Genomic DNA, 13,156 nt, shown 5'->3' with positions numbered 1-13,156 from the left:
ATACTGAGCGCCACCCATTATGGTCTCATGGTCGTGACACCACCACAGGTCCTTCACCACTAGTTCTGCAATACTGAGCTCCACCCATTATGGTCTCATGGTTGTGACACCACCACAGGTCCTTCACCACTAGTTCTGCAATACTGAGCTCCACCCATTGTGGTCTCATGGTTGTGAAACCACCACCACAGGTCCTTCACCACTAGTTCTGCAATACTGAGCTCCACCCATTATAATCTCATGGTTGTGAAACCACCACAGGTCCTTCAGCACTAGTTCTGCAATACTGAGCTCCACCCATTATGGTCTCATGATCGTGACACCACCACAGGTCCTTCACCATTCGTTCTGCAATACTGAGCTCTGCCGATTACATTCTCATGGTCATGACTCCACCACAGGTCAATAATCACCAGTTCTCCAATGCTGAGCTCTACCCATTATGGTCACATTGCTCCCAAGAAGACATGTAACACCCCAGAGCTGTGACAATGTGACCATAATAGGCGAAGCTCAGCATTGGAGAACTATTGGTGAAAAACCCATGCTGATGGTAATCAATTACAATTCGGGAAGCATAATTAATTTAAAAAAATTTTGTGACTGAACTTGAGTGACAGTGACTGAACCAAGCAAAAGCACCACCCCTGTGACTGAAAATCATCGATGACTGAAATCCTATATGTGTAGACGAGAAATGCAACCACCTCTCCACTGACAGTGCCACGTGTCAGGGCCACGTTCTCGACATAAGATCTCATAGTGCCATAGTATTTATGGCATACCTATCTTTTCAAACAGCTCACAATATCTCCGCTTCCTAAACTTCATATCAGAATGTTAACTTCATGATTAACTTCAGTTGAACCTGATTTTTTTTCAATGTTAAGTTGAACTTAAAGCATAATCGTCATTTTAATTTTACTGTCATCATTCCAGAACCGAAAGGGTTCGTGGGATACCATGAATACACAAAAGAGATGTCAAGACATTAATGGTTTCTCTTGACAGTTATTTAATTCACACAACTGAAAATATTTCCAGATAAAAGTTATTTTTTAAATCTTTAAAAAAGAATAAAATAAATGATACTCAACCTGCAGCTCCTGTTCTGGTGCATGTCTCATTTCACTACTGGTCTCAACTTCTATTCACCACAAATGGCCAGTCACCAGTGCTGCCCCTGACTGTCTGTGGGGACATTTTCAGTGTGCTGGATACTTGTAACTAGTGATGAGCGGGCACTACCATGCTCAGGTGCTTGGTACTCACAAATAGTGATGAGCGGGCACTACCATGCTCGAGTGCTCAGTACTGGTAACTAGTGATGAGTGAGCACTACCATGCTCAGGTGCTTGGTACTCACAAATAGTGATGAGCGGGCACTACCATGCTCAGCTGCTCTGTACTCGTAACTAGTGATAAGTGGGCACTACCATGCTCACTACTCGTAACTAGGGAGGAGCGAGCACTACCATGCTCGGGTGCTGGATACTTGTAACTAGTGATATGTGAGCACTATCATGCTCAGTACTCGAAACTTTTGATAAACGAGCACTACCATGCTCGGGAGCTTGGTACTCGGAACTAGTGATGAGCGGGCACTACCATGCTCGGTACTCATAACTAGTGATGAGGGAGCACTACAATGTTCATGTGCTCGGTACGCATAGCTAGTGATGGGTGAGCACTACCATGATCGGGTGCTTGGTACTCGTAACTAGTGATTTTGCGGGCACTACAATGCTCGGGTTCTCAGGGCTCATAACTAGTGATGAGCAGACTACCATGCTTGGGTGCTCGGTACTCGTAACAAGTTATGAGCGAGCACTACCATGCTCAGCTGCTCAGTACCCGTAACTAGTGATGAGTGAGCACTACCATGCTCAGGTGCTCTGTACTCATATCTAGTGATGAGCGAGCACTACCATGCTCGGGTGCACTGTACTCGTAACGAGCATTTGGATGCTTGGATGGGCTCAACTTGTGTTCCAAGTGTGACGGAAGTCAATGAAGAACTCAAAGCATTTTTCACGAAGATCGTAATGAGCAGTCGGATGCTCGGATGGGTGCGACTCGAGTACCCAAATATAATTGAATTCTTTGGAAAATCGAACAATGTTCTTTAAGATCTTCCGGGAAAATGTTCAAGTTTTCCACTGATTTCCATTATACTTGAGTTGAGTCTGTCCAAGCATCCGACCGCTTATTACAAATACCAAGCACCCGAGCATTGTAGCGCACACACATCACTAATCTCCATACGTAAGCCAATGTTGTCAATCAATGATGTTGGAGGAGAAGCTGAGTAGCAATAGCAATTGTCTTCTGTCCCACACACTGAGCGTTGATCCCCCTAATTTGTATGTTTAGTTTTAATATTGTTTTTTTGGAAAGTAGCTCACAGATTTTGGCCCTCTAGTCACGGTTCCTATCAGAGAAATCTGCCCTACGCAGAGATTTTCTAATTTTGTGACATCATTTTTCCTCAACAGATTCCCTTTAAGAACCATTTTCATTGGTTGGAATCCCCCTTTAGCCCATTTTGTTTTGGCCCACAATGAACTAAAGATCATATATCTTTTGTTTCATAGGTTCCTTCCAGAACACAAGAAGATCTCCATGAAGTGTTTGGGCCACCAAAAAGAAGTGACGGTCCATTCACAAAACGAGACCGCAAAAGTTGCACCTACTGTTTTTGGTCAAGCAGAAGAACATATGACCCAACCATGGAGGGAACCCAATAATCCCATGACCCCTCCTGAGGAAAGTCATTCTGTAGATGACGGCCAAGTGATATCACAACCATCCTCCTCCAGTTTCAGCACCGAGTCTCCGAGGCCCCTGCATATTGTCTGGCCTCACAGATGGTAAGATATAGATATATTTTTTTTTGCAATGTGTGTGGACATATGTACATAAATATGTTTGAAGATTTATTTATATGTACAACTTTGTAGAATAACAGAACCGACAATCTGTTTCTTTTTCATTATGGTTGCGCTCATTGACTTTGTATCCGTCGGCTTTCGGCTTTGTCCTCGACATCCCTATCCGTAATCCTGATTTTCATGCTATATTTTATTTTACACCAATTTTTTTTATTTATTTATTTTTTTTTGTAAAACTGTAGGAATTGTGACACACATAATCACTACAGAACATATACTTATAAACTTTAGCTAGCCCCGGAAAAATAAATTAGGATTTAAAGAGGTAAAATGTCCTGATAATCTTGCGGTATTGGGCACGAACATTTTAATCTAGTTTTTATTCCTCGCAGTTAGTTTAATCTGCATGTGGCCTGATTAGACTTCAATTCATCCACAGATTACGGGCTGTTTATTGCAGAGATGCTGAGCTGATCACTAGGTCACATTTACTGAGAGCAAATGTTTGCAGGTGAACTAATAAGTATACCACACCGACGGGGTAAATCGCCTTTACAAAGGATTTGACTTCCAGTGCATAAATTCCAGAAGCTCTTGCAGATCATCAGCAGCATCTGCTACCTAAAGGGATTTTCATCTCCCTTTCTAAATGTTCCAACATTAAATTTAGGGATTGCAAGTCGAAATCTGCCTTTTTTTGGGTTTGTTTAATCAACTTCACACATCCGGTTACACATTTCTATTCATGTTTAAAGAGCCCTCCATCACTAATCCACATCTGTATGATTGCACTTGCTTAACGCTGCTCTCCTCCCAATTGGGGCGCCATTACTTAGGATGCACCCTGTACCCACTAACCCTATCCGGCATCTTCCCAACCCCTGCTGAGCCCAACCATCCATACTGACTGGCTAAGAAGGATCTTGTGACCCATCACAGGACTCCTTAATTTTTCTGTGGAGTCCCATGAGGAGTCCCATGATACCTTGACGCTCTTAGATCTGCCCTTATAATTAAATTCGGAAATTTATAAGAAACCCCTTCAAGTGATCAACCCTCTTTAACACTAGAAGTCCTAGGAATTTCGAGCTCTATGGATTCCAAAGGTAGAAATGTTAAGTAACCTTCTCTGGGACTTCTAGTGTTAAAGGGAACTTGTCCGGTGCAATATGCACCCAGAACCACAAGCAGTTCTCGGTGTATATTGCTAATCCCTACCTAACTGTCCCTGTACCCACTAACCCTATCCGGCATCTTCCCAACCCCTGCTGAGCCCAACCATCCATACTGACTGGCTAAGAAGGATCATGTGACCCATCACAGGACTCCTTCATTTTACTGTGGAGTCCCATGCGTAGTGACATGATACATTGACGCTCTTAGATCTTATAATCATATTCGGAAACTTATAATAAACCCATTATAAAGTGATCAACCCTCTTTAAAGGGAACCTGTCAGGTCCAATATACACCCAAAACCACGAGCAGTTCTGGCTGTATATTGCTAATCCCTACCTAATCGTCCCTGTATACACTAGAATAGATAAAGGGATGTTTAGAAAACATATTTCTAGAGATCTTTTATCATATGCTAATGAGCAAATGGACTAGTCCCCTGGGCGTTATTTCCCTTGACAGTCGGCTCTATTAGCACGTTAGTACACCCCTGTGGGTGTGCAAACATGCTAATGAATGTGCAGCGTCACAGGATGATGTCACTCATCTCTCCCACCATCGCGTCCAACGCTGGATTACGGCTCCGTGCGCATGACCCCAGAGTTTGTCATGCGCACTACTTCAGTTTGAAGCCAGGACACGTACACTCGGCTTCATAGTGCACATGACCCAAACTCCGGGGTCATGCGCACTGAGCCGAAATCCCCTGTTGGACACGATGGCGGCGGAGAGGTGAGTGACATCATCCTCTGACGCTGCACATTCATTGCCATGTTAGCACACCCACAGGGGCGTACTAACATGCTAATAGAACCGAGGGTTCCCTTTAAAAAGAGTCGTTCACTTTTAGATTCCAATTATAGAATGCCGAGTTATAGAAGTGCCCCCCCCCCCCCCCCCCCCCCCAGATCCTTATTCTCATCCCTTGCAGAGGTGAGCAGCTAGAAGAAGAAACAACCTTGCTCACTCTGGAGGACTTGTCCTGTCCGCCATTATTCTATCAGCCCATTGATTTGAATGGACTCTATGTAATGCTTAATCTCTCCAGTGGTGGCGCTGTATGAAAATTGAACTTGTTTTTAATAGATTTCAATAGGGTTTTAGAAAATGTTTCACTCTGCAATCAGTAAGAAATGTCCAAAGTGTAGAACCCCATTAAAGGCAGTGCACACATTCACACAGGATTTTTTTTTATTGTTCACGTGCCTCCTAAATTCAAAGGTAAGCAACTTTCTAAATAGTCTTTATTAAAATCCTTCTACAATTTTTCATGCTGCACAGTTTCTTTATGTCCTTTATCTAGCTGAATGCTTTGCAAAAATGTTACAAAATCTCTCATAGCTCTTCCTCCTGGTTCTGACAGCTCTTTCTGCCCTCTCTTTTCTCATTCTTAGAGATAACAGCTGAGAGAGATTTTACGCAAAAGTCATAAAAAGGATATAATATATGAAGATGAAAATGGTGCAGGATAGAAGCTGTGCTCCTCAATAAGCTAATTTAGACAGCAGCACCCTGGATACACACAGAATTAACATTCACCTCACATCCAGTCTATATTACTGGGGGAGACACACAGACCTCACATCCAGCCTATATTACTGGGAGAGACACACAGACCTCACATCCAGCCTATATTACTGGGAGAGAGACACAGACCTCACATCCAGCCTATATTACTGGGAGACACACAGAGCTCACATCCAGCCTATATTATTGGAGAGACACACAGATCTCACATCCAGCCTATATTACTGAGAGACACAGACCTCACATCCAGCCTATATTACTGGGAGAGACACACAGACCTCACATCCAGCCTATATTATTGGGAGAGACACACAGAGCTCACATCCAGCCTATATTACTGGGAGAGACACACAGAGCTCACATCCAGCCTATATTACTGGGAGACACACAGAGCTCACATCCAGCCTATATTACTGGGAGACACACAGAGCTCACATCCAGCCTATATTACTGGGAGAGACACACAGAGCTCACATCCAGCCTATATTACAGGGAGACACACACAGAGCTCACACCCAGCTTATATTACTGGGAGAGACACACAGAGCTCACATCCAGCCTATATTACTGGGAGAGAGACACACAGAGCTCACATCCAGCCTATATTACTGGGAGAGACACACACAGAGCTCACACCCAGCTTATATTACTGGGAGAGACACACAGAGCTCACATCCAGCCTATATTACTGGGAGAGACACACAGAGCTCACATCCAGCCTATATTACTGGGAGAGACACACAGAGCTCACATCCAGCCTATATTACTGGAGAGACACACAGAACTCACATCCAGTCTATATTACTGGAGAGACACACAGAGCTCACATCCAGCCTATATTACTGGAGAGACACACAGAGCTCACATCCAGCCTATATTACTGGGAGAGACACACAGAGCTCACATCCAGCCTCTATTACAGGGAGAGACACACAGAGCTCACATCCAGCCTATATTACTGGGAGACACACAGAGCTCACATCCAGCCTATATTACTGGGAGAGACACACAGAGCTCACATCCAGCCTATATTACTGGGAGAGACACACAGAGCTCACATCCAGCCTATATTACTGGAGAGACACACAGAGCTCACATCCAGTCTATATTACTGGGAGAGACACACACAGAGCTCACATCCAGCCTATATTACTGGAGAGACACACAGAGCTCACATCCAGCCTATATTACTGGGAGAGACACACAGAGCTCACATCCAGCCTCTATTACAGGGAGAGACACACAGAGCTCACATCCAGCCTATATTACTGGGAGACACACAGAGCTCACATCCAGCCTATATTACTGGGAGAGACACACAGAGCTCACATCCAGCTTATATTACTGGGAGAGACACACAGACCTCACATCCAGCCTATATTACTGGGAGAGAGACACAGACCTCACATCCAGCCTATATTACTGGATAAGACACTCCCACAAGAGAAAATATTAAACTTGGATCATGCTGAAAAGTGTATATCAGGGGCTGGAAAACGTGCAGTATTATTATCGAAAGGTTACATCTTTATTTGTGTACAATTTATATACAGTGGGTGAAATAAGTATTGAACATTTCACCAATTTTCTAAATGAATATATTTTTAAAGGTGCTATTGACATGAATTTCTCACCAGATGTTGGTAACTACCCATCCATTCCATACAGACAAAGAAATCAGACCATAGATGTCCATAAATTAAGTTACTTCAAATAGTGAGAAACGACAGAGGGAAAAAATATTGAACACACTTACTAAAATGTATTTAATACTTCTTACAAAAGCCTTTGTTGGTGTTGAAGCTTCCAGATGCCTCCTGTATGGAGACACTAGTCACCTGCATTTCTCACATGGGATTTTGGCTCATTCTTCCACACAACCACTCTTCACATCCTGCAGGTCCCGGCTCCTTCTATGATCTCTGACATTTAGTTCCTTCCATACATTTTCTATTAGATTCAGCTCCGGTGATCGGCTCGGCCATTTCAGCGGCTTTATTTTCTTTCTCTGAAACCAATTGAGAGTTTCCTTTGCTGTGTATTTCACATCGTTGTCTTGCGGAAATGTCCACCCCTGTACTATCTTCATCATCCTCGTAGATGACAGCAGATTTTTATCAAAAATGTCTCTTTGTTCATTCAGCCTTCCTTTTATTATATGAAGTTTGCCAGTGCTATATGCTGAAAACTAGCCCCACACCATGTTACTCCCCCCTCCACACATCATTGTTGTTGGTGTTTTGTTTTTTTTGTTTTTGCCTTTTGGCCTCCAAACATGGTGTGTATTATGGCCTCCAAAGCATTCATTATTGGTTTCATCTAACCAAACTATATTCTCCCAGTATTTCACAGACTTGTCTCAATATTGTTGAGCAAACATTAAAAGCACTTACACCTGCTTTTTGTTCAGCAATGGAGTCTTGCGTGGTGAGCGTGCATACAGGAGCGTGCATACAGGCCATGGAGGGTGAGTGCATTACTTATTGTTTTCTTTGAAACATTTGTACCTGCTGACTTCAGGTTTTTCTCTAGGTCTCCAGAGGTGGTCCTTGGCTATTGAACAAATCTTCTGATAATTCTTTTCACTCCTCTGTCTGAAATCTTGCTGGCTGTGTGCCGCCCCTGCAGCGGCTGAACTACTCGGATCCGAGGTCTGCTGTGGCTCGAGGGTCTCCGTATCCGGGGCTTGCGGCCACTCAAATGTAAAGGGGACTATTTACAGGAGATAATAGTTTGTGACATCACTCGTGGTTCTCGGTAAGGGGAGTACCGCCGCTGCCGATAGGAGTACCCGGGGGAGATGGAGGGGGGTAGCCAGATGATGTTCCCTCCACGGGTAGGGGAGTCCCCAGGACTCTGGATGGTGGAGGTGTAGGGGAGCGCAGTGCTGGTTGGAAGCAGGGGAGGACCATGTACTCAGGCAGTATTGGTGATGATGCGACCGCAAAGCAAACTCTGACAACAAGGTAAACCAAGTCTCTAGGTGCCGCTGCCCTCCCGGGGGAGCTCGTCCGGGTATCCGTCCCCTATAGTACTGCCGGGTGGTCCGGAGCCTGCCTCCGTGCACAAATTAGAAGTGTTCTGGTGGCCCGTTGGCGTAAAGCTGTCCGGGCCCCACTCCCTACTTGTTGGTAATGGAGCTGTGCTCTCAAGGGCTCACGCTTGAGATTTCAGTGGACTGCTTGGGTTGATAAGCCCTATCCCCCTCATTGCGCTAGTGCCCCTGATCTCTGAGCTTCTTGGGGACAGTCCATAAAGTCACTATCCTCCACAGGTTGCCGGGTTGCCTGAAGCAACTCCCCGACCTAGGGTCCTGTACCCCGCCGTCCTTTCGGTCTCGGACCGGCTATTAGACTCGAGCTGCTGACCATCTTCCAGGTCCCCGACTCCTCCAGGCCCAGACCACCGTCTGTGACCCAACCTGTAACCCCCTGAGAGTCACACACTCCCAGCTCCTCCCTTCTCAAGGGCTAACACTCTACCCTCCTACTTCTCCTTCCCTCCCACCAGTCTGCCTGACCCCCAGGTGGGCGGCTCTATTCCAGCACAGCAGCCCACTGGTGTGTCTGACAGGGTGTGATGTGAGGTGTGGTTGGGATTTGGATGCGGATGGAGGCAGTACCATAGGTTGGGAACCCAGAACCATGGGGGGGGGGGGGTTGAGCCCTGCACTAAAGAGCAACAAATGCAATACCCTGGACGCCCTGACTAGTCCAGGGGCGTCACAGCTGCAAGTGGTCGTAGCCAGTTAACGTTGAAATAATGTTTTTTACACTTCTGGATTATGACCCCAGTGCTCACTGGAACTTTCAGTAGCTTAGAAATTCTTCTGTGACCAATTCCATCAGTATGATTTAATAAGGTTTTGGATGTTTTTAGAGCGCTCACTGGTTTTACTCATCATGAAATGTTTCTTGTGTGGCACCTATGTTATGAGACATCTTTTTATAGGCCATCAGTTGAACCAGCTAATATTTGTTTTTACTAAGTGGCAGGATTACTTTCTAACTTCTGATAGATTTCAGCTGGTATCATGACTTTCCACTTCTTTTTGCACCTCCTTTTTCATGTGTGCAATACTTTTTCCCCTTGTGATTCCTCATTATTACACATCACTAAATTTATGGACATCTATGATTTTATTTGTTTGCCTATGGGGATTAGATGGCTTGTTACCAACATGTGGTGAGAAATTCATGTCAATATCATCTTTAGAAATATATTTACATAGAAAACTGATATGTTCAATACCTTTTTAATGCGCTGTATTTTTTCATATCCTTTAAGTATAACTTTTACCCTAACTAGTACTGGTTTCAAAAAGATCCTCATATTACGATGTAAAGTTTACACTGCAATATTGCTGTCATTTTATGCTCAGACACGTGCACTTCTGGTGATATCAGGGCAATGGAGTAATACAGTGGTTCTATAACTGGTCACTATTACTAGATTCTACATTGATAGGAAATTAATAATTAATAATACCAGGCCCCTTTAAATATGAATATACTTCAATGAGTAGATGTCATTTCTAGTGATGGGCGGACCCAGACTGTAAAAGTCCGGATTCGCGCGAGTTCAAAACAACCCGAGCACCAACCCCAAGCCCAGAGTTTTTAGGGACCTCCAGGTAATGATCCGGGTCCAGCCACCTGGGTAATGAAAGAGAAAAAAAATCTAAGAAAAAATAAAGAAAATAGAATAAAGCAAGCACTTTATATTTGCCGGTCTCCACACGACTGTAACTCTGCTTCCGGGCTGCTCACTCTACGTCCGGGACCGCTTATTATCCTTCATGCATATGCACTGCTTCCCCCGCCCACTGACAGTCCCAACAGCTCTGATTGGTTGCAGTCAGACGACGCCCCCAGCCTGAGTGACAGCGTGTCTGACTGCAACCAATCAGAGGTGCGGTGTGTGTGTTTAGATTCATGTAAAATAAATAGAAAAAAATTGGCTTAGGGTTCCCCCATATTATGATACCCAGCACAGATAAAGCATACGGCTACAGGCAGCAGCCCCCAGCAATGCGCTTATCTTGGCTTTGTAACAAAATAAGAGCAATTGCATGCAGCTTTTTTTTTTAATTATTTAAATAAATAATTTTTAAAAAATGCCGTGCGGTCCCCCCAATTTTGATACCCAGCCATGATAAAGCCGACAGCTAGGAGCTGGTATTCTCAGGCTGGGGAGGCCCATGCTAATGGTATGACATGGTAATGGGCTCCACCACCGTGTAAAAATAGCAGCCTGCAGCTGCCCAGGATTGTTGCATCCATTAGATGCAACAATACCAGAACTTTACCTGGCCCTTCCCGATTGTCCCGGTGCGGTGGCATTTGGAGTAATAGGGGGTTAATAACCGCTCACAGCTGCCCCCAAGCCCTAGATTAGTAATGAGACGCATCTATGAGACCCCCCATCACTAATCTGTAAGTGAAAAGAAATAAACACAAACACTGAAACAATCCTATATTTGAAATAAAATGCAAAAAAACCACACCCTCTTTCATCCCTTTATTAACCCCAAAAATGCCCAGGTCCGATTTAATCCTCATGAGGTGTCACGACTATTCCGGCTCTGCTACATCTGAAGTGATAGCATGTGGGCACAGAACTTGACCGCCCGCTGTGAGCTTCAGACAGAGACAGAGCCGTGCGATGAGCGGTGATGTCTCTCAGGTTGTTTTTGGTCACAGCTAGAGGTAACCTGACCTCATTGAACTGAGTGACCTCACCTGAGGTCAGGTTACCTGCGATCACTGGTGGAATAGTGAGTGCAGCTCTGGAATATATAATACAGGATGTAACTCAGGATTAGTACAGGATAAGTAATGTAAAGTATGTACACAGTCACTACAGCAGAATAGAGAGTGCAGCTCTGGAGTATAATACAGGATGTAACTCAGGATCAGTACAAAATCAGTAATGTAATGCATGTACCCAGTGACTGCACCAGCAGAATAGTGAGTGCAGCTCTGGGGTATAATACAGGATGTAACTCAGGATCAGTACAAGATAAGTAATATAATGTATGTACACAGTGCACCAGCAGAATAGTGAGTGCAGCTCTGGAGTATAATACAGGAGGTAACTCAGGATCAGTACAAGATAAGTAATATAATGTATGTACACAGTGCACCAGCAGAATAGTGAGTGCAGCTCTGGGGTATAATACAGGATGTAACTCAGGATCAGTACAAGATAAGTAATATAATGTATGTACACAGTGCACCAGCAGAATAGTGAGTGCAGCTCTGGAGTATAATACAGGATGTAACTCAGGATCAGTACATGATAAGTAATGTAATGTATGTACACAGTGACTGCACCAGCAGAATAGTGAATGCAGCTCTGGAGTATAATATAGGAGGTAACTCAGTAATGTTTGTACGCTGTGATTGCACAAGCAGAATGAGTGCTGCTCTGGAGTATAATATGGGATATTGTTGCTTAAGAGAATAAATGAATATGTGATATATAGATTTTTGTTTTGTTCCAGAAAACTGAATGCATAGCTGAACATGTCAATATTTTATGATTTAGCCTTTCAGGTGAAGAGTTAATTTTTTGGGAGACTTGTTAATAATTTGCATGAAGCAAAGCAAATCTAATTTTTGGAAATGAGCTTTCTGACATTACCATGCGCTGTGCGGGCATGCACCCATCAATGTATAAGAGGGGCGTGCAGGTATTTTCATCCTTTTTAGGAGTCAGATGATGATGATGATGATGATTGGGGGTAGAAAAAAAAAAAACATAAATAAAATAAAAAGCTGCTTCAGCACAAGCAAATGCCAAAATGCAAAGCAACACATTCATCCTTTAGGGTAATATACTAGAACGGTGCAAAGTTAGACGCCGCCATGGCAGCCGCACAAGCAGCATTAGGGCTAATTTTGAAAATCTAGCGTGCAGTCAATTTTACCGACGCCTGGGGACATACAAGGTAGAAGCTGACAAGAGAACTCATTTTGTTTAGGTTATTTAGTGCTATGCATCATCCGTGGGCTCCTCCGTGACACGCCGGCGATATAAAGCAGAATATTATCACACACTAAAAATTTATGTTGACATTAGATATTTGTTCAATATGTCAGCAGTATTACTTTCATAATCAAAAGAGTGAGCGGGAAGAGAGGAGAGCGCGCGGCTCCCGAACACTCGCAGAGATCTATCTTTTTAATAACGCTCTATAAGGTTAATATAGTTTACCTTTGAGAGTATACAATGAAAACGAGCAGGGGTTAGCGGGGAAAAATGACAGAATCCATCCACCCGAGCTGTTTGTTTGCCATTACCTATGTGAACCATGTCGGTCTCGTGGCCCGCATCTGATAGCTGTTTGTTGTACAGAGAACGCGGCATTAAAAAAAAAAAAAAGGAAAAAAAAATCAAACTCTTAATACTATTGTGTGCCCATAACCATCTGTCACTGCTAGCCTGGAGATGAGGGAAGATTACCAGGAATAAACACGAGGCTGCAGAGCATCGGTAAAGCCTGGAGGCAAGAAACTCTTGTGGGGACATCAAAGACATTCTAATTCTGAGGCAGTCAA

The 13,156-nt window shown here is 43.9% G+C and overlaps 1 protein-coding gene across 2 annotated transcripts in view; it reads left to right on the top strand.

Annotated features, from left to right (window-relative positions):
- QTMAN (queuosine-tRNA mannosyltransferase) overlaps positions 1–13,156 on the top strand; it is a 295,652-nt gene that overhangs the window by 185,429 nt on the left and 97,067 nt on the right. For both annotated transcript variants that reach the window (XM_075317177.1, XM_075317176.1), the window contains exon 5: positions 2,595–2,870. In XM_075317177.1, the coding sequence (XP_075173292.1) occupies positions 2,595–2,870 (276 nt within the window). The remainder of the gene's footprint in view (positions 1–2,594; positions 2,871–13,156) is intronic.

This window comes from Anomaloglossus baeobatrachus, chromosome 7 (genome assembly GCF_048569485.1).
Source record: "Anomaloglossus baeobatrachus isolate aAnoBae1 chromosome 7, aAnoBae1.hap1, whole genome shotgun sequence".
Classification (NCBI taxonomy): Eukaryota; Metazoa; Chordata; class Amphibia; order Anura; family Aromobatidae; genus Anomaloglossus; species Anomaloglossus baeobatrachus.
This window is presented reverse-complemented; position numbering and strand designations above follow the sequence as displayed.